We start from the raw sequence: 26,816 nt of genomic DNA on the forward strand, positions 1-26,816 counted from the left end.
CAACTGCTCCTGCTACACCTGCACCTCCCACCATCGCGCCTACATCCACCATCTGCTCAACGCCCGCGAGATGCTGGGCTGGACGCTCCTCTCCATCCACAACCACTCTATCCTTAACCAATTCTTCGCCAATGTGCGCGCCGCGCTGGCGGATGGCACGTTCGATGAGAAGGCGAAGCAGTTTGCGCTGCGGTACGAGCCTGATTTCCCGGAGGGAGCTGCGGAGCGACCGAGGGCCAGGGGGTATCAGTATATAAGTGTGGGAGGGGACCCAAAAAGGAATAAACCTGCTTGGTCGAAGATGGAGGCGGAGAAGGCTGAGAGGGCGAAGGAGGAGGAGGGAGAGGGAGAGGGGGAGAAGGGGGTTGCTGCTGCCGGTGCTTAGGGGGACGCGAGGGTGAGTTATATGACCACAGTGGCGTAGATGCGTTAGATTGGGTTTCTTGGAGTTTGGGTTGGGTTGGAATGGCTGATTTGTCTGGTATTCAGTTTATATATGGTAGGGATGGGTATAGAACTCGTAGACTAGAGAATACCCGAACGCAAAAGGCGAATTCATCGAACAGCATCCACAACTTTCACATGCACAAATATCAAAAATATGTTCAGAATCATTTGCTCTATCTCCCATTAGCGCCATTCTAGCAGAGAGCATCTCCTCATATCTATATTATTAACATTCCTTCATTGTGAACCACCAGCCTCTTCCCTATCATCCAATTGCACCAATCTCTTCGCCTTCCCACTCCTCTTCTTCTTCACAACTCCCACAGCAGCTGGCTCACTGGCCCCTTCTCCCGTCCCAGTCCCACTCCCAGTCCCACTCCCAGTCCCTGACCCCTCAGCCTTTTGACTCTCCACAGCCTTCTTCTTTTTCTTCTTCTTAACCTTCCCTTCAACTCCCTCACTCTCTCCTACCTTCACCCTTTTCTCCTTGTCGTCCTTCTTTTTCTTCTTCGGCTTGCTAGCAACCACAACCCCCTCCGCCGTAACCCCCTTTGCCTGCGCAACCATGATCCTCTCATTCGCCCTCTGCATTTCCAGCCTGAGCCTCTGCACCTCCCGCAAGGCCTGCTGCATCTCAGCTTCCTCGCGCTGCTGTCTCTCCAGCGCGGCTGCACTCTCGGAGGCGTCCAAGCTGAGGGATTCGAGGTGACTGGAGTCCACTTGGAGGAGGGATTGCTGCTTGGCTTTGCGAGTAGCCGCGGTAGAAGGTCTGGAGAGCGTGGGATCGGAGTCGTAGCTGCGCGGTGTGGAGGTGCCGCTGGCGCGGTTGGGGAGTGAGGTAGAGAGAGTCTCGTCGGCGGCGACGACAATGCGTTGGCGGGGTTTGGGTTTGGCGGCAATTGGCTTGGGTGTAGATGATGGGGTTCCTGTAGGTCCGAGGTCGAGTTGCATGATGGGGATGGAGTCGATGTCCAAATCTGGCCCATTTTCCTTCTGTAAGATGTTGTGTATCGGAGTCGACGACCGTATCGGCTCTGGAGGGATGTAGAATGGATCGTCGCGGTACCGCTCCATGCGTTCAGCCTTGCGTCGCGCGATAGTGTCTGGATCGAGGTAGCTCTCTTCTGCCGCATGCTGCTGGTATGAACCGGTGTATTCGGGCGCCTCGCCCAGCTTGTTGATGGCTGGCTCAGTGCTGGATATGCTTGTGATGGGCGGTTTCTGGTGATAGTACGCCGCAAACTCGTCTTCGCTCTGGTCAGGAAGCGACAATGAATCTGCCTGGGCGAGCAGGCGCGGCAAATCAGGATGAATTGGCTCGTCGAGATCAAGCCCGTCTGGGATTGGCACGTTATATTGTGCCCCCTGAGCGACAGAATTCAGCTCCCAGCCTGCAAATAGAGAAGGGATGGCTTGTGTGAGCAGAAGAGGAGGGTCCTGATGCAGCTCGGCTGTCGACGGCGTTTGACCGGCAGCTGCCTCTGCAGTCAACTTGAGTAATTCAACAAATTCAACCGCGCGCTCTTGGACCTCGAGATATGGATGCGACACGAACTTCTCGATCACGTGTATGACCCGCGCCATTAGTAAGGACACCATCGACTTTCGCTCTGGCGTCCACGGGATCTGGTCGTTCCCAGCGACATAGGCAAATAGCTTTAACACCGCCTGCAAACAAGTTGCCAAGATCTCTGGATCCCGGATCCGGGGGAGAAGATCTTGCAGGTTCCTAAGTGCATCGTCGGCTGACGCCAACAAAGATGCATACTCCCCGACGACCCATGCTACGGGCTTAAGCGCACCGTTTAGAGCTGGACGAGTGATCGAAGTCTCAATGGTCAACCGTGATATAATGAGCTCAGCGGCCCGGACGGCAGCTGGACGGACTGCCTTGACCTTGACAGCCACGTTTCTAAGCTCATTACCGATCCGCTCAGAAATCTCGGCCGCGAGCTTCGAGATTGATGTCGCTGAGTCCGACTCGACCTCCTGAGGCGGCGGAGTAGGCGCTATCCGGACCAGCTGGGTCAGGACGTCGATGTACCAGTCAAAGTCAACAATATTAGCGTAGTTGTTTTGCGAGCACATTTTGAGGATGCGCCCAATGACATCGATAGTGTAGTCTTCTGGAAGAGGGATGAGCGGCTCCTGAGGTTTGCTACGCCGCTTAGGATCCACGTTAGCTTCGTCGCTCGAGTCTTGCTCACTATCATCTAAGCTGTTGAGTTCGGCCGATGGCGAAGCAGCCTTCAGCTGCCGCATCAGACGACCAACAATGGAGATTAGGTTGTCGCTGCTGACCATCCCCTGCACTAGATCAAGGGCCTTGATCCTGATGGTGATGTCTTCACTGTCGATACATTCAAGGATGACATCCTCCTGCTCGGCAACGAGGAACGGATGTGTAGCAACAATCTTGTTGAATGCCAGCAATGCAACGTATTTTACTGCACATTTGTTAGCCGACACATTGTAAAATCAAACCAGAGGACACCCACAGTTTGGATCGCTGCTGTATGATATCATGCCCCTGAGCTTGGACACACACAGAGAAGCGATTTCTTCCCTTGCTGAGAAATCTGAAGCATCACCAAGAATGCCTCCTTGGATAATACCATTAATGCATTCATAGAGAAGGGACATAGCTGGGGTAGTCCGGATGAGGTTCGTCAAAGGAGGTAGCAGTTTCCGCACCAGGCGTGGTTCAAGGGGTGTTAATGTCGCAAACTAGGCAGTATGGTCAGGAGAGTTGCTACGAGAAACGCAGAATAGGCAGACTCCCTTACGAGTTTGATAAGCTTGATTGCCATCCAGTTGTTCCCTCCATCCACTAGCAGCTCAAAGAGCCGCGGGGCGAGAGGTAGGAAATCGTGTGGCCGACGCCAGCCTAATTCACACACCACATTCACGATGGCTGCTGTCACACTGGGGTCTTCATCGGGGTCCATCAGGCGCTCCTTAATCTTCGGCCAGGCTGCACGTAGCGCTTCCGGGTATACCAGAGCTAACCGGTATAAAGTCACAACTGTCTTCTTGCGGATAGCAGAGTGGGAATGGGTCAGGCGCGGGAGCAGATCACCCAGAAGGGACATCGAGAGGGAAGGGGTGACGATATGGGGGAGGGCGCCGATGGGGAGCGACATAATGATGGGCAATGAGGCAGCCAAATCCTAGGAGAAGAGATGTTAGGAGGATAAATAAAACAGCACGGTGCATGCAGGTTAACGAACCTTCTTCAACAGGTTGGTGGCCATCATGAGCACGTCGGTGTCAGACCGGAAGCTTTGGACGGCAGCCAAATAGCCAACGCGCTTTTGATGGTATCTTTGTGAAGCCATGACCTCAAGTACGTGAAACGAGGCCCATGACATGTCATGGCCCAGCATCTCGAGATAGCACAGCTTTAGCAGAGCCGTCGCCTTGACGTCTACATGGAAGGGTCAGCCAGGCCGGCGAGGGGATGGATGGGACACAGAGTTGCTAGGTGGACGCACCCATGTCCTGGCTGCGTATCTCTGAGCGACATTCCTTGAGGCAGCTCTGGATATACTCTTTCTCACTGCCCTTGTGATTGCGCAGACCTCGAATAAGGTCGTATAGTGATTTCTCGAACCTAGGGCAGCCGGCGTCAGCAGGTTGGGCGCAAGTCGGCAAGGGGCTGCAACCATACATCGTGACCGCTCAGGTCTATCCAAGACCGTATATTGTATATAGAGTGTCTTTTCGTGTTCCCGCTCGTCGCTTTCGTCCTCGTCGTCGTGAAGGTGTCAAAAGGTCCTGCGGGACACAGGGCATGGACAAATGCGGCGCTTAAGTGCTCGGCAGGGTTCAGCGACGGTCAGTTGGGCTCAAGGTGTCGATAGAATGCCGGACAAAGAGACACATCTTGTTGTAGTCTTCAGTGGACGAGTATAAACCACAGATACTCTCTGGAGCAGACAGAGAGCGTTGAGTGATGCACTTGGAGCCTGTGTCTTGACCACAGTCGGAAGGAGGGACACTGCGGGCTGCCACAGCACGTCACTGCACAGTGATCCACAGTGGAGCGCATACTGGGTACTTCCGCCATATTAATCTTCTCTGGTATAACGTACATTTTTGAATAGTCAAGTGCTTCATTATGTCTACATAATTGAACGAACATCTTCTGGCTCATTTAACAAGATTCAACAGCAGCCATCTTTGAGAAATCTATTCAATCTTGTCCTTCACGATAACCCGGGTACATGTCACAAGTTACTGTCTGCAAGCCCCGCTACACATGCCCGTCGCTTTTTTGATTGGACGGAGAGAGCTGGTTGTGGGGCAACTACCATGGGGAAGCTCAGCAACGCCGGTGGCCAGCTCCCGTGAAGTGTCCACAACGATCACTTCCAACAAGAAGAATTGCATCAACATCTCGACTCTGCATCTTCGGATTCCGAGCCGTGCTACCGTCTATTATTTAGGCTGCTTAAGCACCAGCTCCCATGGCTCCTCTGCTCTTCCCCCCAAGCCAGCTGTCTCCAGCGGAGGCATTGGCCCTGTCCAAGAAGGCTCCAACTGTCCTCAACTCCCGTACAACAAACTTGTTGTCTGGCACCGAGAAGCCAGAGGTCTGGGTGCAGTATGAAAATTTGGTCATCTCGTGCCTTCGTACCGGTGATGATACTGCTGCGCGGAAGTGTCTCGAGCGCTTGACTGAGCGCTTCGGTCCTGCCAACGAACGGGTGCAGGCTCTCCAAGGCCTGTACAAGGAAGCTACGGCTGCCAACACCAAGGAGCTGGAGGAAGTCCTAAAAGAATACGAGGATATACTGGCTGAGAACGACACGAATATCGTCCGTCACCCTCTTCTAGACCTGTCGTTGGCCCAGAGACTGACTCTTTACTCCAGCCGATTGCCAAGAGACGCGTCTCGTTGCTGAGGTCAATGGGCCGCGTTGCTGACGCGACATCAGCCCTTGTGCAACTCCTTGACTTCTCACCAACCGATGCTGAAGCCTGGTCCGAGCTGTCCGATATCTACCTCTCTCAGGGACTGTACCCACAGGCCATTTATGCCATGGAAGAGGTGGTTGTGCTGTCCCCTAATGCATGGAATGTACGTAATCCCGTCGGGAGATCGCCAGCTAAGCCCTATGCTAACCGGCTCTCTTCAGATTCATGCTCGTCTGGGTGAGCTGCACTACATGGCAGCCATTGCCCCTGGAGCGGGCCAGGGAACTGCCGCTGGCGGGTCCTACCAGCGACACATGGTTGAGGCTGTCAAACGGTTCGCACGAAGCATTGAGCTTTGCGACGACTACTTGCGGGGCTACTATGGCCTGAAACTGGTAAGCAGGAACCGTTCGGCTTTGAGACGGATGACATGTTGCTGATGCTTCCTCAGGTCGTCCAGAAGCTTCTTAGCGACGAGACAAATAATTCAGCAAAGCAGACGGATGACAACGAGGCTGCCCTGCCGGATACCAAGACACTTGAACGGCTCCACGAACTCGCCACATCTAAGTTGGCCGAAATAGTCCGGCATTATACCGCGAACGATCGAGGCTGGCGTGGATACAATGAAATTGAGATTGCCGCAGCCCGGGAGCTCTTGGCTGAGGGTTCCCCAAAGACTGAGCGGTGATGCAACCCACCCCCCCGCTTCTCCCAGCGTCAGTTTCGCCCGGAGCAAGTGTTTAGCGAGGGTTCGACGGCGATGCGCGTAATGTGAGTCATGGCAAGGGACGAAAAAAGTCTCGCATCAATACCTAGGTGTGCCGCGCATGGTCGACATGGCATCTAGCAAGGAGTCCAAGGCGTCGTTGAGGCGTTCTTCTTGATTGCCCTCATTGGCTTTCGATTCCCATGTGCGCGCTAGCCGAGTTGGTGGGCCGTACAACCGGCCGTGGTTGAAGCCTTTTGCCCATCCAGACGTGGCACCAGTAGAAACAAGACTTTTAAAAAGGCCGGCAACTTTGTGTGCACATGGGGGGTGGGGACGCGGTGCGGGCCTTGGAGCCCAACCGGAGGCCAAGGCCGGGCTGTTGATATTCCATTGCTGTGCCTCGTTGGGCACCAATGGCATCGGAGATCGTCGGGCTGGCGCTCCGCCTAACCCAACGTCTCAATGGCCGCCTGCCGAAAACAGCCCGCTGGACTCCATCAGCACATGCTAGTCCCTGGAATTTGGCAACTCCAGCTGCTCAATGACCTCACAAGATGCCGGTTGTTACGGCCCGCGCTCACCCTCAGCACTAGCTCCAAACGCCTCTGCATTGTCACATTTGACGTGTCGGCAGCTGTTGACTGCGCTATCGAGTTGTCGTCACATTTGGGCTTGGAGGAGGAGGAGCATGAAATCACCCAGGAACAGAAGGACATATCGAGATGGCAACGGCACATGGCTATATCTAGCAGCCTACTATCCGCAAGCTCCCGTTGTTCATAACAGCATGTGCCTATCCTGTTGCCGTTGAACAGAGAGAAAATTGAAACTTGAGTTGTGTTCTGCACTCGCGTGCCCCAACGTTCGATCGTTTCGTTGCATGCTGTTGTCTCACAGAACAAGATCGTTTGGTGTTCCCGACCCCGCACCCGTGACATCCCAGCCAAGAGAAGGGGCAAAATCCAAAAGCAAAACATGCGAAGTAGTCCAAGGCATGGCCGGAGTCGTGACCACGAAGAGGGCAGTGGAGTTGCAGCAACCAAGGAAGGCCAGTGGGGGTTGGTCGAGTGGACGTTTGGAGAATTGCCCGTTGGCCTTCGTTCACTTGCGCCAGCATCCAATCCATCATTCACCCTTTACCCCGAGCATGAGCTAGCAACGACCTACTGGAGGACTGTTCACCGCCTTTGACGCGCGGCTTGAGCGACCGAGTCAAATAGAAGGTTTGATGTCGAGCCACGAAAGCAGTGCTCGGGGTGCTGGTTGGAATGATGGTCGTTGGGTGCGGATGGTGTTGGAACTGTGTAAGTGCGGGCATTTCCTCATTTTCTCTCGCAGATTTCCGTTTTGAGCAAACATTCCATCTGTCTCAATCTCCGTGTTAGTGTTGGCGTTTATCCTGTTATAGCCACATGTCCTTTTGGTGTCTGAGCTGTCACAAAACGGCCTGTCCATTTGTTGCGACGTGCATGTTTACATACTGTCTTAGCGTTCGTCTGGTGTTCGATTCGGTCTAATGCTGAGTTTTTCAGGCTCGGCCCGAGCCTTTTCGCCAACTTAAACCCCCCTCTTGACTTGATTTCCTACATACACTTAACTAGGACGTCTATCACACAGCTTCAACGATGTCAAGTTAAGCCCCCTAGACATCTCGTAGACAGGCTCTGCGACTTATTGTTGAGCTACCCGCAACGTGACAGCCTGTTCCATCCCTTTAGACGGAACCTCAGCCAACCCCGAACCCCGCCCTTTTAGCGTGCCTTGACAAGGCCCAAGTCCCCCCTCCAGCCGCCAACAGAGGGCTCCAGCCATCCAATCCCATCCCTCCCTCCCCCCGAAAATTTGGAAAGAGACTCGACCAGCCCAGACGACCACTGCAGATCAAAAGTCTCCCATCAGTCCAACCAGAGCTCGCAGCGGGTACGTATGGCAATCGTTTCTTCGCTCACCATTTCGTGCTTCGCTAGTTCCCGTATGACTTTTGCCTGGTTTTGCTGCTGCGGCCGAGGCTGCCGTATAACATAAGCGTTCATCCTCTTATCTGACTCATTTTTAAACCATTGATATGGGATCTTATGTTTCCCTGGCTCAAACATAAAGCCATGGAAGTCGAGTCTATGGATTTTGGTGGCTTGATACTACGCGCTGCTTGGATGATGCTGTCCTTATGCCTTGGCAGTGTCTCCAACGCAGATGCCAAGCTGCACTGAATTCAAGTATTAACTTCCACATATTCAAGAACCGTTGATGAAAAGATGAAATACATTCTTGCAGATGGGTTGGGAGGTTGAGCCCAGCCCATCAGTTGAAACGTAACACAGTGATTGCGTTTGGCCGGCGTCAACATTGTTTCCTCATTCCCCCGCTATCTAATCGCCAATGCCACAAATAAATCAGTCAAGATCCCAATCGTCTCAACTTGCCCCTACACCTATCACTGAGCCGGTAATGGGGTATATAAAGTCCCCAATAAGCGTGTGTCTGTGCTGTTACAGCTGCTCTGGGGCGGCCGCTCCCAACGGGAAGGCCCCCGTCGTGGTCACGAGTGTGCTACGGCGCGCAGCTCATAGCTGATCACTGGGTTTCCAATCGACGGGCGCCTCAATAACAGCGACAAAAGTGCATATACCACATAAATGCTACGGAAAGGTCACGTACACCTTCTAGACCTCCTGGGGCTAAGGCAACAGCCCAGCAGCGCTGACTAACCTGCCTGTGGTGCTCCTTCCTCATACAGTCCAGGTAGATCCATCCATAAGTCATCTTCCAGGTCGCCTGCCCCTCCCTCATAAAGGCAGCATTGCCCCTCATTTTCACACCTTCAGCTCGGTCCCTGGACACCTTTCCAACAATTTTTTTTTTGGCTGCACACACTTGATCTCACCATGGCGGTCGGATTGGGCTAGCAATTCTATATCCAGCTCGCCTGGGTTGCCATACCCTTTCCGTCGTCCCGTCCCTCACCTGCTCACCTTATCCTGCCTTTTTGCCTTTTACCTTAGCCTGCTCCAAGACATCCCCCGCCTCAGATCAAGTGGATCTGCTTGGCTGGTCTCGGCTCTGGCTCTGAATACGGATTGTAGGACGCCGTTTGGTTTGCTTTGGTTGGCAACAGGCAGGCACTTGCACTGAGTGGTCAGTGGCCCGGACCAGGCGCTTCCCCTGCCACAGCTTGACCAGCCCAGCCGCCTCTGGGTGCGACCCCAAACACAAACCCGATTTCACCTCCTTTTTTTGCGCCCAACCCACCACCACTCATCCGTTGCCCGTTGTCCTGCTTGGCTGTACGTCTCTGACACCTGACCGAAGGCTCTGCCACATTGAACTCGACAGCTTCGTCTGACCAGGCGTACACCTTCAGCTTTATACCTAGGCTATCTCTAGGCGCCTTGCTCCAAGAGCCCATTGAGCACACGACCTGCCCAGCATCCAAAGAACCAAGCCAGGTGCGCACAGGATTTTCCAAGCCACCTTTCCCCGCTTGCGCTCCGTTTCCACGCACACACATCCATCCCAAACGGCACATACAACACATCCCTCTGCTCATTCAGGTCCAACGCACCTTTAAGGCTTGTCAACACATCTATCTACCTGATCAATTTCCTCCCTGGTTCCGGCATTGGCTTACCTCGGTGTGTCCGATCGATCTGGCTGCCAGCTTTGACCCCGCGCATTGTGTCGGGCGAAGGGTGACGACGCATCAAGCACCAAATACCTCCAATGTCGCAGTAAGCCATCCCGGCTCTTTGCCTCGCTCTTCATTCCCTCTCCTCCCCCCCCCTGCCCCTGTCAAACACCCGTCGGGTCTCAAGCTGCCGCCGTGGCTACGCCGCATTCATTCAACCGTAACCGCGGTGCACGACCCGCGTTTCTCTCCCGTCTCGCACTTTTTGTTTGATCCCCGTACTGACTTGCCACTATTCCCCTTCCCCCACGCCTGACTTTCAGGACTCGCCCTGCCATAACTGCTAAAGAAGAATCATATTCAAGTTCCGAAGATTCATACTCGGAGGAAGAATCTCGCACTGCCTCGCAGTACAGCGACGAACAATCGCTAGCTGACGACGACGACGAAGAGGAGGAAGAGGAAGAGGAGTCAACCGAACAGGAAGACTCTGATCAAGAATCGTCAAATTATTCTAGCAGTCGTTACGATCATTCGGACTCCGCGTCAACCGGCTACGGCTCCTATTACGGTCGGAGACAAGTCGCTCGGCGAACTCAGACTCCTACTCGCGAGCATCGCGGCCCAGCACGTCGACACCAACTCCCCGCGCATCAGGCTGATCCGTTCCAATATCAGGTTACGCAAGAGCCAATGAGTGATTCATACGACGACGATTACTACTCGGCCTACGGACACCGCGGTTATCCGCCGCCAGTCCCCCACACCCAGGGCGCTTTTTATAACCATAATTCCAGGCATTCTTACGCCCCTAGTCACAGCGGTTACGGATATAGTGGCCAAATGATTCCCTACGGCGATCCGTACCAAAGAGACTATCATCGGGGCTACCAGAGGGGGGCTTATGAGGACCCCTATGGTGCGGACCCACGCCGCAGCGGTGTCCCCTACTACGGCGACCCTCGTGGCCACCACCCGTATGATCTCATGCATTACGGGTCGCAGGCGATAAATCCTTACTACGGCCCCGGTGGCCCTGGTCCCTTTGGTATGCCTGGGCACCTCCAGCACTATATGTACAACGCCCCTCCTCCTCCGCCAACAGAAGTTGGAGACCGGTCTACTCCTAAGCCTGAAAAAGAAAAGAAGAAGAAGGAGGTCGAGCTTCCTCCGGAAGTATTGGAGATGAAAAAGCAGCTCGAAGCACAAATGCAGGCACTTAAGCTGAAGGAGGAGGAGGAAAGGAAGAGAAAGGAAGAGGAGGAGCTCAAGGAAAGGGCACGAAAGGAGGCTGAAGAGAAGTTAAGACAAGAATTGGAGCGGCAAAAGCAAGAAGAAGAAAGGAGGAAGAAGGAGGAAGAGGAAAGACGGCTGGAACTGGAACGCCTACGCCTCGAAGCCCAACAGCAAGCTCTTGCTCGTCTTGAAGAAGAGCGCAAGGCTGCTGAAGAAGCCCGCAAGCGCCAGGAAGAAGAGATGGCGCGGCTCCAGCGCGAAGCCCGCGAAAAGTTGGAGGCTGAAATTAGGGCTGCTGAGGAGCGGAGGCGGCAGGAGGAAGAGACCCGAAAGAGGCTCGAGGAAGAAGCCAGGAGGAAGCTTGAGGCCGAGCTGCGGGCCGCTGAAGAACGCAAAAAGCGTGAAGCTGAGGCCGCAGCCCTGGCTGAAGCCCAGGCCAGGGCTCGGCTTGAGCAGGCCCTTCGCGAAGAGAGGGAAAGACTGCAAGCCGAGCTTAAGGCTGAGGAAAAACGCAAGCAAGAAGCTGCCCAGAGGGCCGCTGAGGAGGCGGAAAGGCTCAAGCGCATTGAGGAAGAGCACCAGAGAAAGCTTGAAGCAGCTATGAAGGAGCAGCAAGCGAAGCTTGAGGCTGCCATTCGGGAAGAACGTGAGAAGATGGAAGCGGCCCGTAGAGCCGAGGAAGAAGCAAAGGCGGCTGCTGCTAGGAAGGCTGCCGAGGAAGCTGAGAAGCTCAAGCGCATTGAGGAAGAACATCAGCGTAGGCTTGAGGCGGCTATGAAGGAGCAACAGCTTAAGCTTGAGGCTGCTCTTCGCGAGGAGCGCGAAAAACTCGAGGCGGCCCGCAAAGCCGAGGAAGAGGCAAAGGCGGCAGCTGCTGCCGCTGCCGCGGCGGAAGCCGAGAGGATTGCCAGGATCGAGGCCGAAGCGAAGGCGAAGGCCGAGAAAGAGACCCTCGAGCGTATTGAGCGTGAAAAGAGGGAAGAGGAGGAGAGGAGGAAGGCTGAGGAAGAGCGCAAGAAGGCCGAGGCGGCTGAGCGGAAGAGGATTGAGGAAGAGACCAAGAAGAAGCTTGAGGAGGAGAAGAAGCAGGAGGAGAAGCCGCCCATCAAGTTCAAGGATGCCATTGGCCGCAAGTTTGAGTTCCCTTGGAACATTGCTTGCACCTGGCAGGTACGTTGCTCTGCTGTCCATTCATTATTTGAACGTGCTAACGGTTCTCGTAGGGTATGGAGGATCTCATCAAGCAGGCCTTCCTCCACATCGAACCCATTGGCCCGGCAGTCCAGGAAGGACACTATGATTTGATCGGCCCCAACGGCGAGGTCATCCTCCCTATGGTTTGGGACAAAGTTGTTCAGCCTGACTGGCAGATCACTATGGTGATGTGGCCGACCGAGAAGGCCCGTGTTCAGCAGCCTGGTCCTCCCGTTCCCCCTGGTATCACTCCCGCCCAGGTTCAGGCCCAAGCACAGGCCCAGGCTGTCAATGGCCAGCGTACAGGCCATCACCACCATCGTGCTACTTCTGTTCCCGGAATCTCCACGACCTTTGTCCGCCCTAACGGGACTGCTCCCCGTCCTCCGCAGCCTCCTGCCGGTTGGACCCCTGCCATGGGTGGTATGCCGCCCCCACCCCCGCCCCCGCCGGGTATGCCTCCTGTGGCACGGCCAAATATTGTTGATGTCGTGCCTCCGGCAAAGGCCAAGGAGAAGAAGATCAAGCCCAGCCCGGTGCTCGGATGGATGGCGGGTGCTAAGCCTGTAGCTAAGCCCACGAAGAAGTAGGTTGCTGTGGTTCTTATGGCTGTCAGAATGAGTGAGAAAGCTGACTGATTGGATAGGAAGAAGCATTAAACGATGACATTGGGTGAGTAAGGATGCTGACAACGAGCAGTTCGCTGTGGTTTCGACATGGACGAACATGCCAGACAAGATATGCAGTGTCCGGAATAGACATCGCTATTCGTGCTTTGTCAGGTTGCTTACTTGCTAGACTCAGCATTGCTTCGTCTAACAAGCATAGCCCTCTGTCTATCTTTTGGTTCCTCTGCATGTTTGGTTTGTGGAGATTCATCTGTTGCAAGTTTGGTTGAGATGGCTATCTGTTTGATACCTCGTCGTTTGCTTCTTTCTTGGTTCTTTTGTTTCTCATTTGGATATTATTCACAGAAAATTTTGCTTGCAGCTTTGGGAAGAGAAGGGATGACTGATGGATGATGAGATGACTGATGACGGATGATGGCATGATGTATGACTGGTAACCTGTGGGAATAGATGGATGATCGAGGATTGCATGGCAGGTAGAGTTGGATGACAGTAGGCAGGGGAGAGCACGGTATGGTGTTCGGTTGGACTGGAGAGATAATGGAAGCTGTGTTGCCAAGGACAACGGAACATTATCAAGCGGCGCAAAAGGCGGATTAGATATCCATGGATCTGGCCGGCGCAAGATTGTCGAGTCCCTTGGGTATCTGTGTGTTCATTTCTTAGTGTGACAGGAGTATTTTTGTTCTAGAAGGCTTTTTTTTTGGCTTTTGTCTTCGTCTTCAATCCGTTCTCTTTGCCTATACACTGTCCTTTTACCTACCAGATTTTCACATTGATCTATCTTCTATCGTCTTCTCTATACCCCCATTTGTTCTCTTCTTTGATCGCAGAGTTAAAACTCCAGAGACCTCAAGAATACCCGAATAAATACAAAACACCGGTACAAATGGTCTAGTAGATACATACATATGGTCTATGGTCTATCATAGTGATACATGCCGATGTGTTTATACAACCCCCAGTTCAACATTCCCCCTACAACATCTAGAATTACCTCCCATACGTCTCCCTCGCCCTCTGCTCAAACGCCTGCACCATCTCATCCACCTTATCATCTGCCAACTGGCCCACCGCGAACCCGAGCGCCGGATTCGTAAACTGGAACGTCACGCTAAGCGCAACCTCCGTCCACACCCCATCACTCCCCGCCACCTCTGTTGTCAACCTTGGTATCGTCGTCGTCGCCACCGCCGCCGCCGACCTTGTAACAGGTTCGACAGTCCACCTGGTCACCAAGCTTTCAAACACCCCTTCCATCGTCGTCTCTCGGCTTAGATCGGCATCCTCATATCCCACTGCTTTGAGAATCTCCCGCGGGATGGTTGTTGAAGCGGAGCCAGACACGGCCTCAACTATCTCCCCTGGTACGCAGTAGACGCGGGAGGTGTAGGTTTGTGTGAACGGGCCCCAGCCTACTGTCAGGTCGGCTAAGACTGGATGCCGAACCGGCAATTCCGTCCCTTCTCCCCCATTTCCATTATTCTGTGATGTTGGAAGGGGCCTTGTCCACCTCGTGACGAGGGAATGAGTGCAGTGTGGCAAGAAGAGGCGATAGCTGTCGATGTCGGCGATGAGGCGGTAGATGTGAGTGGGGGGGTAGGGCAGGACACGGCGCGCGCGGAGGGTTTTAGGGGGTGGTGGACGGGGCGCTCCTCCGGGGGAGGGGGCGAGGGAGGAGAGCGCGGAGAGGAGCCAGGTTGTGGAGGGTCGGCGAGGGGTTCGTGAGAGGATGGAAGGAGATTGAGTGGTCGGGCCGGGGTGTGAGGTTGGCGAGAAGGTTGGTATTTGAGAGAGAAGTTGAGTCGGTCTGGAGGAGAGGAGAGATTGCGGGCGGCGGAGGAAAGGCAGTAGACGGGGCGGCATTGCAACTGAAGACGGAGTGGATGCGGTCAGGGATGAAGGGATTGTGCTGGCTCAGAGCTGTCGCAGGGGGATTTTCATGCTTTTTCCTTGGTCGCGTAGTCGATGAGAATCGGTCGCAATGTCGCCGACGTTATTATTGCCCTTCCATTGCTGTCCTGAAAACGTTCTTGTCGAGTGCTGAGGCAACTGTGATCGCGTTTATTCCGACGAACCCACGTTCGTCCTGTCCCACAACTTTTGCCGATGCCCCTGGCTTGTTATTGAGACTAGGCCTAAAGAGAGGGACGCCGAGCTAAGTCCGTAGGTCCGGAGACTAAAAGATTTACCGAATAAAGCCTTTGGGCCCGAAATAGAAGTTAGTTATAAGCATAGTAGAGAGGCTTGATGCACTTAAAATTCATTTGTCATTTCCAATAATACTCTCCTTGTCAATATTGCCCTGTAGACATTGGAGAGGTGCCTCAGGTCGATATTGTTAAGCGTCCGATTGACCTTGAAACATGATATCCGAACAGTGAAGCTAACCGAAACTGTCAGGCAATAACTACCATCTCCGAGGTCTGTCAAGGCGGGGGAGGGGCAGCGCAGCAAGAGCAGACAGAAAAAAAAACAATGTACAATAAAAAAAATTCATCGCTGAAGCGCTGACTGAAAGGGAGCAAAACGTTAACATTTCGACTGATCATACAAATCTGCTGTTCATGAACCCGAGATATTAAAACAGTTTTACAAGCCTCTCCTCTGCTCTTTGTAATGTGCTGAAAGCAAAACGGTCCGGTGAAGTTTGAAACGGCATGCGGAGAAGAGCCCAACCGCCGGGGATCCATCTCCATCCACCGTAATCGTAGCTCTCTAGCTGCTTATCTACCGTAATTGCTCCGCAGTGTCATCATATATTCCGAAACAGACAACAGCTGAGATTATCGCGTCAATTCCTCTCACCAGTGCTGTTTCTGCTGTTTTTGCTGTCTACGGTCGTCAATTGGATCAGCTGTGATCGTATCCTGTCTTCACCATGCCCCATCTCGTCACGGTTGCCACCTGCAATCTGAACCAGTGGGTTCTTGATGTGAGTGGCCGGCAGCACAACATATGCCATCCTCAGATATCAATATTTGACTGTTGACCTCATGCGCGCTCATAGTGGGAGGGCAACCTCTCCCGGATCATCGAGTCTATCCATAAGGCGAAGGCCGCGGGCGCCCGCCTGCGTGTCGGGCCTGTAAGTCCCGCAACTGACGCCAATGGCTGCGGAGACGGCAAGCTCACAAACGTATCAAGGAACTCGAGATCTGCGGCTACTCCAGCTTGGACCACTTCCATGAATTGGACGTCTACACCCATAGCATGGAAATGCTTCGCCGTTTGCTGCTGGACAAGAGCTGTCACGATATCATCATCGATGTGGGCATGCCCGTGCTGCATCGCAATGTGAGATACAACTGCCGGGTCATCTGTGAGTGCTTTGGTGTTAGAGAATACTTGACTCACAGCTGACTATTTTAGGCCTCAACGGGAAGATTCTCTTGATCGTATGTCAGCAGTCTATGAGGAAGCCTGGTTCTTGCTAACAAAGCTCTTAGAGACCCAAGATGTGGCTTGCAAATGACGGCAACTACAGGGAAATGCGTCACTTTACACCTTGGATGCGTCCCCGTGAGACTGAACTCTTCCACCTGCCTAAGATGCTGGCTGAGGTTCAGGGAGAGACTCACGTTCTCTTTGGCGATGCCGTCATCTCTACCCCGGAGACCTGCATCGGAGCAGAAACTTGCGTAGGTGTCTCGCACGGTAATAAATTGGATGATTGCTCACAGTTTGACAGGAAGAACTGTTTACACCAAAAGCTCCTCATATCGTACGTGCTTGAGCTAACTCACGACGTGAACTTTGTTGTTTGGGCTAACTTCTTGCTAGGATATGGCTCTCGATGGTGTAAGTGTCATGTAGAAGACTCTCAGTTGTTCTTTACTGATTCCTACTTAGGTTGAAATCTTTACGAACTCGAGTGGCAGCCACTGTATGTGTGACCAGCAGCCTTATGAGAGAACGCTTGTGGGCTAAATGTGCGGGAAGTCACATTGAGGAAGCTTGATACTCGCCTCCAGTTGATCATGGAGGCCACCAGGAAATCTGGTGGTGTCTATCTTGTATGTGGTTCATCTTATGACTTGGCTTTGGACGGATGCTGACTATCCTAAAGTATGCAAACCAGCAGGGTTGCGAGTATGCTGTGCCCACCTTCTATTTACTATTACGAGTCTGACGACAGTAGTGGTGAACGCCTGTACTTCGACGGTTGTGCTATGATTGTCGGCAAGTCGATCCTTGTACACAATTCCAGAAACTGTCGGTGCTAACGTTTTTCTAGTGAACGGTGACATCGGTACGTCGGTCCGCCCAGCTACCCCTGAGCCCCCCTAACCGTACGACAGTTGCCCAAGGCTCTCAGTTCAGCCTCAACGACGTCGAGGTCGTCACCGCTACCGTCGACCTTGACGAAGTCCGGTCCTACCGGGCTGCTATCTCTCGCGGTCTCCAGGCTGCAACCTCCAATGCCAAGTACAAGCGTATTGAGACGCCATTCGAGCTGAGCTCCGAGGATGAGGACATGGACGTTGGCGTGGCCCCGACCCTGCCCATCCAGCCCCGCTTCCATTCCGTCGAGGAGGAGATTGCTTTGTGTGGCGGTTGCTATCTCTGGGATGTGAGTGGATCGTCCACGACTTATCTGCTCTCATGCTGACTTAAGTCGACAGTATCTCCGCCGCTCCGGTGCTGCTGGTTACTTAGTTCCTCTGAGCGGCGGTATCGACTCTTGTGCCACCGCAGGTATGCGTAGGCCTCAAACTTGAAACTCAGAGCCATGGATTGACAACTTTTAGTGATCGTGTACTCCATGTGCCGCATCGTCATGCAAGCAGTGCGGGAGGGAAATCAGCAGGTCATCGAAGATGTCAAGCGCATTGCGCGCTACAAGGGTGAAGGAGTGTTGCCCAACACCCCACAAGAGCTGTGCAATCAGGTCTTCACCACCATCTACATGGGCATGAAGAAGCAGAGCTCTCGGGAGACCCGGCAGCGCGCGCGCGATCTCTCCGACGCCATCGGCAGCTACCATGTCAACATTGACATCGACGAGGTCTATGAGGCGCAAAAGAAGCTTATCATCAACGCATTGAACTTCGAACCGAAGTTCAAGGTCGAGGGCGGCACCGTCCAGGAAAACCTTACCTTGCAGTGCCTTCAGGCCAGAATCAGGATGGTGACAGCGTACGAGTTTGGCCAGATCCTACCCACGGCCAGGGGGAGACCAGGCGGTGGCAGCCTCCTGATTCTGGGCAGTGCCAACGTTGGCGAGAGTCTTCGTGGCTACCTGACCAAGTATGACTGCTCGAGCGCCGATATCAATCCCATCGGCTCGATTGACAAGGCCGACTTGAAGCGCTTCATTGCTTGGGCCGAGAAGAACTTTGACCTCCCTTGCCTGCATGACTTCCTGACGGCTGTCCCGACTGCCGAGCTGGAACCCATCACCGAGAACTATGTTCAGAGTGATGAGGCAGACATGGGCATGACCTATCAGGAGCTGACCATCTTTGGACGGCTGCGCAAGCTCAACAAGCTTGGTCCCTTCGCTATGTTCCAGCGGCTGGTGCATGACTGGAGCCTTGATCGCGAGAAGGTCCCTGGAGATGATGCTCCGTTCTATACGCCGAGGGAGGTTGCGGATAAGGTCAAGAAGTTTTTCCACTTCTATGCTATTAACCGTAAGTCTTTCCGCAAAAAGGAAAAATGAGTGAGTCTATATGGCTGGCTAACGGCAAAACAGGGCATAAGATGACCACTCTAACTCCGGCACTGCATTGCAATGACTATTGTAAGCGACCCAGACGTTGAAGGGAGGGATGATATGCTGACAACATTGGCAGCTCCTGATGACAACCGCTTCGACTTGCGCCCGTTCCTCTATCCGCCTTTCTGGAAGAGCTGGAGCTTTAAGCGGATTGACATGGAGCTGGAGCGTATCGAGAGGAAGAGGGCGGCGAAGAAAGCTTAGAGTGATGCATTCGGAATTGTTGTATCAAGTTAGAAGGTCATTCGATAGATGTTGGATCTCAATTTCGAAAACTTCGAGCATATAAAGTAGGAGGCCAAAAGTACTTCCCTATTGGGCTAGTGCAAATCCCGCCCTGGTGAAGACAGGGGCTGGTTTTGACCCCACATTGGGCAACCGAATTTTTAGCATCGGATTTTCGCTTCTCCCCCCCAAAATTCTTTTCTTCCTCATGTCTGCATAGTCGAGCCTGCCCCTCTCGTTTGAGAAGATGCGCCAGACACACAACTCCGCAAGCGCCGTTCAATGACCTGCGGCAACTCTTAGCTGCCCTCAACCAGGCGCTGCGGAACATTCACTTGATTTTTTTTTAAATTCACATAATTGCTGCCCAGCACTCAGCAACAATATGACGACCGACTCCCCCGCTCCGGCCGCCGCGGCCCCGGCTGCTGTGGCAGAGAAACAGCTGGCTGCTGAGATAGCCTCGCTCGAAATAGCGGAGGACCCTTCCTCTGACCAGCAGGAGCAGAAGCAGGAGCAGAAGCAGGAGCAGAAGCAGGAGCAGAAGCAGGAGCAGAACAAGGAGGAGCAAATGCAGGTTCCCCCGCACCGCTCCCATGATCCCAAAAATAACCAGAAGCGTAGCGACCCATTCCAGTTCGGGTCGCGCTACCTAACTGAAGAGGACGACGTGTTCGAGTTCAACGCGTGGGATCACGTCGAGACGGACGATGCGTACAAGGCATACGCTGAACAGCAGTACGCTATGCAGCGGGCGGCGCCCGTGTCAGAGTTTGATAAGCGTAAGTGTGAGTCTTCTTTCCTTTCCTCTCCGTTTGCAGGCATTCTACCCGGCGCTTGTGATGATTTACAAAAATAAGCATAGTTCATCTGAGCTTTCATGAAGACAACCTTGTAGTTTCTAGTCTTTCGCTCCCATCTGATGCGCACTTCTCGTCTTTTCGTTGTCAATGCCTCTTCCGTCAAGAAACATGCATGGCTAACTCGAAAGTAGACCGTTTCAATTCGGATCCAGCCAAGTGGTGGAACCGGTTCTACCAGAACAACACATCCCACTTCTTTAAGGATCGCAAGTGGTTGCAGCAGGAGTTCCCGGTTTTGGAGCAGGTGACGCGGGAAGACGCCGGGCCGAAGGTGATCCTCGAAATAGGCGCCGGGGCTGGCAACACCGCGTTCCCCATCCTGGCTAAGAATAAGAACCCGCAGTTGAAGCTTCATGCCTGCGACTTCTCCAAAAAGGCGGTTGAGGTGATGCGTAACCACGAGTCCTATAACCCGGAGCTCATGCAGGCCGACGTCTGGGACGTGGCTGGCGAGGAGTTGCCCCCCGGCCTTGAGGAGAACTCGGTGGACGTGGCCATCATGATCTTCATCTTCTCCGCCCTCTCTCCCAAACAGTGGAAGAAGGCTGTCGAGAATGTGTATCGCGTGCTCAAGCCCGGCGGCGAGGTATGCTTCCGCGACTATGGAAGAGGAGACCTCGCCCAGGTGCGGTTTAGGAAAGGCAGATACCTCGAGGAGAACTTCTACATTCGCGGCGACGGCACACGCGTCTACTTCTTTGAGAAGGAAGAGCTGGCTGATATCTGGACCGGTAAGAAGTTCGCTAAGGAGAATGGCGACGCAGACGAAAAGGAAGGTGTGCCGTTTAGTTTCGAGATTGAGAACTTGGCCGTCGACCATCGCCTGCTCGTCAACCGCGCCAAGAAGCTCAAGATGTACCGGTGCTGGATACAGGGCAAGTTTAGAAAGCCAGCTACACAAAATACACAATAGATAATCTCCATTGACCCATTTTTCCGCTTTCGTGTACCATATTGTACCGTTTGTAAGCAGTCTTTATTGATGTCAACGTCGTGTTCTCTCCCTAACTTCATGTGCGTAATTTTTGTGTAAAATACCGTATTAGCCAAGCCCCCCCCCCCCCTCCTTTCTCTGTAACGGACGGATGCACGAATGCAGCCCCACTTTACAGCTCACCGCCCAGATTGGCATGGCAAAATCGCTTAGAACGATGGGTCTAATTCAACAAAGCCGCAGACGCGGGTCCTGGCTTTGCAGGAGCTGGAATAGCAGGTGCTCCTCTGAGCATCTCCAACGCCAACTCGCATCTCGAAAAGCACAGCTAAGTGATTCCCACGTCGACCACCAGCCTGTCAATCCATCAGCGCGCGCGTCAGCATTCGCCTGCGCCCATGCTGCCGCTGCCGCTGCGTCGATTCTGGTCGGAAACGTAGGGGGCGTCGTGCGCTCCGCGAATCGCGATCCACGACTCCACGCTTACCATCTCGAATCATCACTCCTTTCCCTACACCCTACACCCTCGAGAGGCGATTAATAGACGGCTGAGTGCGTTTCTTCTCCGAAACCTCTGGTAAAGATTTCGTCTTCACCATCGTCTTCGTTGGGACACACCGAAACACTCTCTTCTTCCCGCGACACGTCGATTTCTCCGCCGCGCCGGTCACGCTGCGAAGCGACTCTCCCAGGCCCCCCCCGTTTATCTTCCCCTCGAAACCTCCGATCGCCAATGCCTTGCCTCGCTCACCATGATGGCGCCAGCTAACAATCCCTTCGGGGCGCCTCCAGCGCAGGTCAACAACCCTTTCGCCTCTCCAGCCCCGTCTAATCAAGGTTCATCCGTCTTCGGAGCGCCAGCACAAAGTACCTTCGGCGCGCCCTCATCCAACAATCCTTTCGGTGCGTCTTCTGCGAAACCATCTGGTGCACCGGCCGCGAATCCGTTCGGTGCCCCGATCAAGAACCCTTTCGGTGCTTCCGCTCAGAACGCCCAGAACAAACCGTTCGGCGCTCCAACCGCAGGGAACGGGTCTTCCTTGGCCGCTGCGAATCCATTCGGAGCCGCATCCGGCCAGACGTCTGCATTTGGCAGTACGCCTGCTGGTTCCGCACCCCAGTCAAAAGGGTCGAGTCGCCAGCCGTCTCCTGCTGGTCGTCAGAATCAGTCTGGCAGGCAACAAGCCAACCTCGTCGGCGCTCCCCAGGGGCCTAGTGGCAAGAAACGAACACCATCACCTTTCGACACCCGACAACGAACTCAAGCTCCGAGTAAAAGAGCACAAGCGTCAGAAGAGAGTGACTCAGACGCCATGAGCGGTCGCAAGAGCAAGGGAAAGGGTTTCGGCGGGCTTAAGTCGCAGCCGCCAGCCGCAAATAAAGCGACTAATAACGCTAATACAACTGGTTTTGCTGGGCGAACGAACCGGAACTCCCAGGAAGCCACTCCGTTTGCGGATCTGAAGTCAACTTTGAAAAAGATTGCCGGCCAAGAGACCGAGAAGTTCACGAAGAAGGCCAAACCAGGAGAAAAGAATAAGAAGCCAGAGCGTCAGGTGCGCTTCCAACCCACTTCCCAGGTTAACGGCAACAAGAATGGCCCGATGCGCGAACCGACTGAGCGGACCAAAGAGCTGTCGACTTTTGCGTATGAATATGCGAACGACCTCTTGGGACACCTGAAGAAAGAGAACATCAATCCCCCGCAATGGCCGGCCGAGCCCGGTAATCCGAACAAGCGCGGTGCTATTGAGAGCCTCAAAGAAGCTTATAAGAAGTACCGCGCCCGTGTATATGCTTCACTGAGAAAAGCCGACAAGATCGACGATCCGGAAAAGAGGAGAAAGCTCGAGGATGCTCTGCCTTTCAAGGGCATCTGCGAGGATATGTGCCCAGAGTTTGAACAGGTGTCTCGTATTGCTGAGTACGATGTCATGACGGAGGAGAAGTCGGTCGGTCCTGATGGCCATACTCTGTGGCCCGATCCGGCCAAGATGGTGAAGAAGTTTGGTCGCTCAGCTGCCGGTCAAGATGCGCCCCTGCCCATGGATGTGCGTACCGTTGACGCGCTTCGGAGGACGACCGACTACCTATTTAATGACCTCTTGCAATCCGAGAACAACCTACCTGCCATGCACAACTTCCTTTGGGATCGGACGAGAGCCGTTCGCAAGGATTTCACCTTCCACTCGCAGAAGACGGCCGAGGAGATGAAGGACATGGTCTACTGCTTCGAAGCCATCGCCCGGTTCCACGCCATCGCTCTTCACCTGCTATCGAGGAAAGGCTTCGCCAATGAGGACTTCGACCAGAAGCAGGAGATTGAGCAGCTCGGCCGCACCATCCTATCGCTGATGGAGGCCTATGATGTTTGCAGGGACATGAAGGTCCCATGCGAAAACGAGCCCGAGTTCAGGGCGTACTACTTGCTCCTGAATGCTGGTGACCCCGCCATAGCAAAACGGATACCTACCTGGGGCAAGGAGTACTGGTTTGAGTCGGAGGAGGTGCAGACCGCGCTGTCTCTTATCCACACGATGGAGGATGTCCGAGAACCCAAGGGTCCTATCAAGCCCCGGAAAGGGACAACTCTTTCGGATACTTCCTTCACAAACTACTTCGCCATTGTCGAGGACCCCCGCGTGTCTTACACCATGGCCTGCATTGCCGAAATCCACTTCACCACGGTACGCCAGGGTATCCTTCGGAACCTGGTTCGCTGCTACGCCCGCCACCGCGATGCCCCGAGAACTATCACAGCCTCTGATCTCAACGCCATGCTGCGTTTCGACACACCTGAGGAGGCTGTCGAGTTTGCCGAGCTCCACGAGTTCGAGTTCACGACCTGGGTCCCCGACGGGAAGCCTGAGGTCAAGGAACCATATCTCCTTCTCAACCAGAAAAAGAAGATTGTGCCATCGCCCCGTGTACGTCAGTCGTTTTCGGCTCAGATTGTGGAGAGGAAGCGTCAAGGGCAGCCACTACCTTTCGTTATCTACAACACCGTCTACGAGGAGATGTCGGAGAAGCCGGCCGGGTCGATCGATGATGATGGCAGTCCGGATAGTCTATTTGTCAGCCAGAAGTCTCCGGAGCTGACGAGGTCTGTTTTTGGCGCTCCTTCTACGACTACCCCGTCGTTTTTCAATGCCCCTTCGGCGGCATCAACGACAGCTGCGCCGTCGACAGGGACAGTGGCCTCATCAATCTTTAGCTTTCCGACAACATCCAGCACTCCCCAGCTTAGAGCCACATCAAGCACAGGCACAACGAGCCAGCTGTCGGCCTTTGGAAGCGCCCAGTCTTCACAGCCGGCGAGCTCGACAACCACCACAAGCGTGTTTGGAGGCTTCGGCAAGCCTGCCGAGCCCGCTACCACGGAGAGTCCCTTCTCTTCCTTGAGCCAACCAACCACCACGACCATGACCACCACTCCGGCTGCTGCTCCCAAGCCGAATTTTCCTGCTGAACCTCCCAAGCAACCCGAACAAGCAGCTACCAGTTCGACAACTACGTCCCCAAAGACTGCTGACAAGAATCCTTTCTCTTTCCTCAAAAACAACGACGTCCTAGCAAAACAACCTTCTACATCGTTTGTCTTTCCTTCTACCTCGACGCTCTCTGGTAGCGCTGCCACCCCAACACCTTCTATCTCTACCACTACGACATTCGATGCTACGACAAAACCGACCGCTTCAACTCAGACTTACCAGTTCGGGGCAGCTCCTGCAGGTGGTTCTTCTCTCTTCCCGACGGCAACGCCAACCAAGTCGGCAGATAAGCAACCTGTCACTTCAGCATCCATCCCATCTATCACGGTCACACCACCTCCCACTTCGACTCCGGCCACGTCAGCCGAAAGTAAGCCTACTCTCCCTGCAGCGCTGCCTGCAATCTTCGGACAGCAACCCCTTCCTCCCGCCTCGACATCACAACCATCGCTGTTTGCTTCTATCAAGCCTGCAGCATCCCCGACCAAACCTCAAGAGCCGCCGCCACCTCCTAAGCCTAAGCGGGATCTAATGGCGGATTTCACGAAATGGTTTGTCACGGGAGACGGAGGCATCATGGAAGAATTTACTGAGGAAACATTACGTCACCTGCTCTGGGACGTTTGGCAGCGTCACCAGCGTGAGGAAGCCGAAAGAAAGCGCAAGGCCGAAGAGGAGGAATCATGGCGCCTGGCTCGGGAGCACCTTACACATCGGTTGCAGGTTAAGTACTTTTACCGTTGGCGCGAAAAGGCACGCGCTCTTGCCACAAAGCGCTTACTGCGCGAGGGCAAAGAAAAGATGCGCCTTTACCGCGAACAACAACGCCTGCTTCAAAAACAACGGCTTGAAGAACAGCGCAAGGCGGAAGAGGAAGCTCGCAGAAAGGCCAAGCGCGAAATCATGGAAGACGCCCAGCACTTCAGCTTCCTCGCATCCCAGATTCGTGCGCGACGCGCCAGCAGCATGGCCTACAGCGCCGACCAGACTGAGGAGCAATTGGTTGCGAGCGGCATCTTTTCTGGGTTGAATGAGGATCCGCATGCGATTGCGCGTAGTGTTGTGCGCGAAGCACGCGCTGCTGAGATGAATGGCAGCTATGCAGTGACCGATGCCGCGTCGGTCACGCCATCTCGATCGACCTTTCGGTATCCTGAGTCGGATCTTGAGCTCGAGCCTGCGCCTTCACATCATGGGTCCGATACTGCTAGCAGCATTGGCGGCCGGCGTGAGGGATGGAAGACGCGTTCGCTGCGTGAGAAACTGGGTATTGGCGTGCCGAAGTTTGATGGCCGGCGGAGTTTGTCGGGCACGTTTTCGGCTGATGGACTGAACAGCTTCCGGCAGTCGCTGCGTTCATCGGTTGGGAGTAGTGTCAATGGAAGGGCTACTAACTTTTCTGTTGCAGCTGCTGCACGGAAGAGGAATTCGGAGGAGTTGTCAGGTGATGAGATTGATACTATGAGTCTTGGTGGCGCGGCGAGGAAGAGGAGGGCGTTGTTTGGGTCGTCGGTTGCGAGCATCTCGAGTGCCATTGGCAGTTTGTCGAAGTCTCGGCATTGGGAACTGCGCGCTCGCGGGTTTGTCCCCATGCCCGATGGCGCTTGGCTTCCAGAGGCTGTCGCAAAGCTGCGCAGAGAGCAGGCCGAGCGCCAGCGGAAAGAAGAAGACGAACGGAAGCGGCGCGAGGAGCAACTACGGCAGCTGCAAGAGCAACAGCAAGACGATGATGAGCCCGAGTTTCCTTTCCAGCGCGAGGAGTCACCTACCAAGCTCTCAACCGGCGAACTGCGCGCCCGTCTGGCTAAGCTAAAAGAATACAAAGAACAACGCAGCAAGGGCTTGCGCAACAGCATCGACCTCGGCACTCATTCCCCTCTGCACCCAACCGATCCCTTCCAACAGCAGGAAGTTACCCTGCACCAGAAGCGCAAACGCGACGCTAACACCGCCGCCTTTGACGAAGAGCGTGCATCGCGATGCTCACCCTCCGACAAGGAAGCTGACGCCAAAGCAAGAGGCTACTCCCCGATCTCGACGTCGCGTAAGCGTCTCAACCTCAACGATACGCCCACTCGAAGCTGGAGCCACCACCACAACTCTTCTTCTACCACCCCGACATTTGTTCGCCCTCCGCTGCCTCCCCAGTACCAGCAACATCAGCCTGAGTCCTCGCCGCCCCCGCCGCTGGCGGTTAGGCCGTTTACGACTGTTGAGGCAGCGGCGGCTGCACGGGCGGCCTCGCCGAGTACAACGCCGACAGGTGTCCCGACGGTGTCGGTACTGGGGAGGGAGGAAACAGCTGCTATGGTGGAGGATACGTGGAGGATGTTGAGGGAACTGCATGAGTGTATGGATCAGTTGGAGGAGAAGGATAGGGAGGAGAGACCGGTTATGGGGATGAAGGGATAATTATTGGGAGAGTTACGATTATGTTGAGTCCGGGAGGGAGCTTTCAGGGAGAGTTCGTATTCCACGAATAATAAAGGAATGGGAGGAGAAACTGCGAAAAAGAAAGGAAGAAGTTGGGAAAGGAGAAAGAGTATCCTATCACCTGGAGTATGTACACGTTTGCTCTTTCAGCTTGATCATCACAAACGTGCGTTGCACATTAGGACATGGGGACATGGTAGGAGGGCGGAGGGGGGGACAAGGACACTCAGTGCATATAAAGGATGGCGTTTTCTGATGGAGGTCGGTTCTTCCAGTTACTAAACTTGTCTCATAGCAAAACGGGCGGATGGAGGGGAAAATATGATCTTTGGAATTGAGTTGCTTGTTTGACTCTCTCCTTGCTCTAGCAGTTTAGCTCGGCGTC

At 54.2% G+C, this 26,816-nt stretch overlaps 8 protein-coding genes across 8 annotated transcripts; 6 read left to right on the forward strand and 2 right to left on the reverse strand.

Moving 5' to 3' along the window:
* Positions 1-70: 70 nt before the first annotated feature.
* Positions 71-385, forward strand: CTHT_0066680 (uncharacterized protein; the record flags this gene model as incomplete). Its single annotated transcript, XM_006696901.1, has 1 exon — positions 71-385. One exon carries the CDS (start codon positions 71-73, stop codon positions 383-385), a length of 315 nt encoding a protein of 104 aa, XP_006696964.1.
* Positions 386-684: 299 nt separating this feature from the next.
* Positions 685-4,119, reverse strand: CTHT_0066690 (AP-3 complex subunit delta-like protein; the record flags this gene model as incomplete). Its single annotated transcript, XM_006696902.1, has 5 exons — positions 685-2,894; positions 2,994-3,174; positions 3,348-3,617; positions 3,678-3,874; positions 3,942-4,119. 5 exons carry the CDS (start codon positions 4,117-4,119, stop codon positions 685-687), a joined length of 3,036 nt encoding a protein of 1,011 aa, XP_006696965.1.
* Positions 4,120-4,916: 797 nt separating this feature from the next.
* CTHT_0066700 (uncharacterized protein) lies at positions 4,917-6,058 on the forward strand (the record flags this gene model as incomplete). The annotated part of the gene is made up of 4 exons (XM_006696903.1): positions 4,917-5,267; positions 5,324-5,530; positions 5,589-5,762; positions 5,819-6,058. 4 exons carry the CDS (start codon positions 4,917-4,919, stop codon positions 6,056-6,058), a joined length of 972 nt encoding a protein of 323 aa, XP_006696966.1.
* A 3,741-nt stretch (positions 6,059-9,799) lies between these two features.
* On the forward strand, positions 9,800-12,724 carry CTHT_0066710 (uncharacterized protein; the record flags this gene model as incomplete). Its single annotated transcript, XM_006696904.1, has 3 exons — positions 9,800-9,807; positions 10,070-12,110; positions 12,164-12,724. The coding sequence occupies 3 exons, from the start codon at positions 9,800-9,802 to the stop codon at positions 12,722-12,724; spliced, it is 2,610 nt and encodes an 869-aa protein (XP_006696967.1).
* Positions 12,725-13,756: 1,032 nt separating this feature from the next.
* CTHT_0066720 (uncharacterized protein) lies at positions 13,757-14,629 on the reverse strand (the record flags this gene model as incomplete). The annotated part of the gene is made up of 1 exon (XM_006696905.1): positions 13,757-14,629. The coding sequence occupies one exon, from the start codon at positions 14,627-14,629 to the stop codon at positions 13,757-13,759; it is 873 nt and encodes a 290-aa protein (XP_006696968.1).
* Positions 14,630-15,644: 1,015 nt separating this feature from the next.
* Positions 15,645-18,689, forward strand: CTHT_0066730 (glutamine-dependent NAD(+) synthetase-like protein; the record flags this gene model as incomplete). Its single annotated transcript, XM_006696906.1, has 13 exons — positions 15,645-15,698; positions 15,774-15,851; positions 15,911-16,085; positions 16,136-16,161; positions 16,213-16,404; positions 16,547-16,564; positions 16,616-16,649; positions 17,001-17,015; positions 17,065-17,336; positions 17,389-17,461; positions 17,515-18,399; positions 18,462-18,509; positions 18,562-18,689. The coding sequence occupies 13 exons, from the start codon at positions 15,645-15,647 to the stop codon at positions 18,687-18,689; spliced, it is 1,998 nt and encodes a 665-aa protein (XP_006696969.1).
* A 406-nt stretch (positions 18,690-19,095) lies between these two features.
* CTHT_0066740 (uncharacterized protein) lies at positions 19,096-20,486 on the forward strand (the record flags this gene model as incomplete). Its single annotated transcript, XM_006696907.1, has 2 exons — positions 19,096-19,492; positions 19,705-20,486. The coding sequence occupies 2 exons, from the start codon at positions 19,096-19,098 to the stop codon at positions 20,484-20,486; spliced, it is 1,179 nt and encodes a 392-aa protein (XP_006696970.1).
* A 773-nt stretch (positions 20,487-21,259) lies between these two features.
* CTHT_0066750 (putative SAC3 family protein) lies at positions 21,260-26,410 on the forward strand (the record flags this gene model as incomplete). Its single annotated transcript, XM_006696908.1, has 1 exon — positions 21,260-26,410. One exon carries the CDS (start codon positions 21,260-21,262, stop codon positions 26,408-26,410), a length of 5,151 nt encoding a protein of 1,716 aa, XP_006696971.1.
* Between the last annotated feature and the right edge of the window lie 406 nt (positions 26,411-26,816).

The sequence above is a fragment of the Thermochaetoides thermophila genome (assembly GCF_000221225.1).
Source record: "Thermochaetoides thermophila DSM 1495 unplaced genomic scaffold scf7180000011822, whole genome shotgun sequence".
Classification (NCBI taxonomy): Eukaryota; Fungi; Ascomycota; class Sordariomycetes; order Sordariales; family Chaetomiaceae; genus Thermochaetoides; species Thermochaetoides thermophila.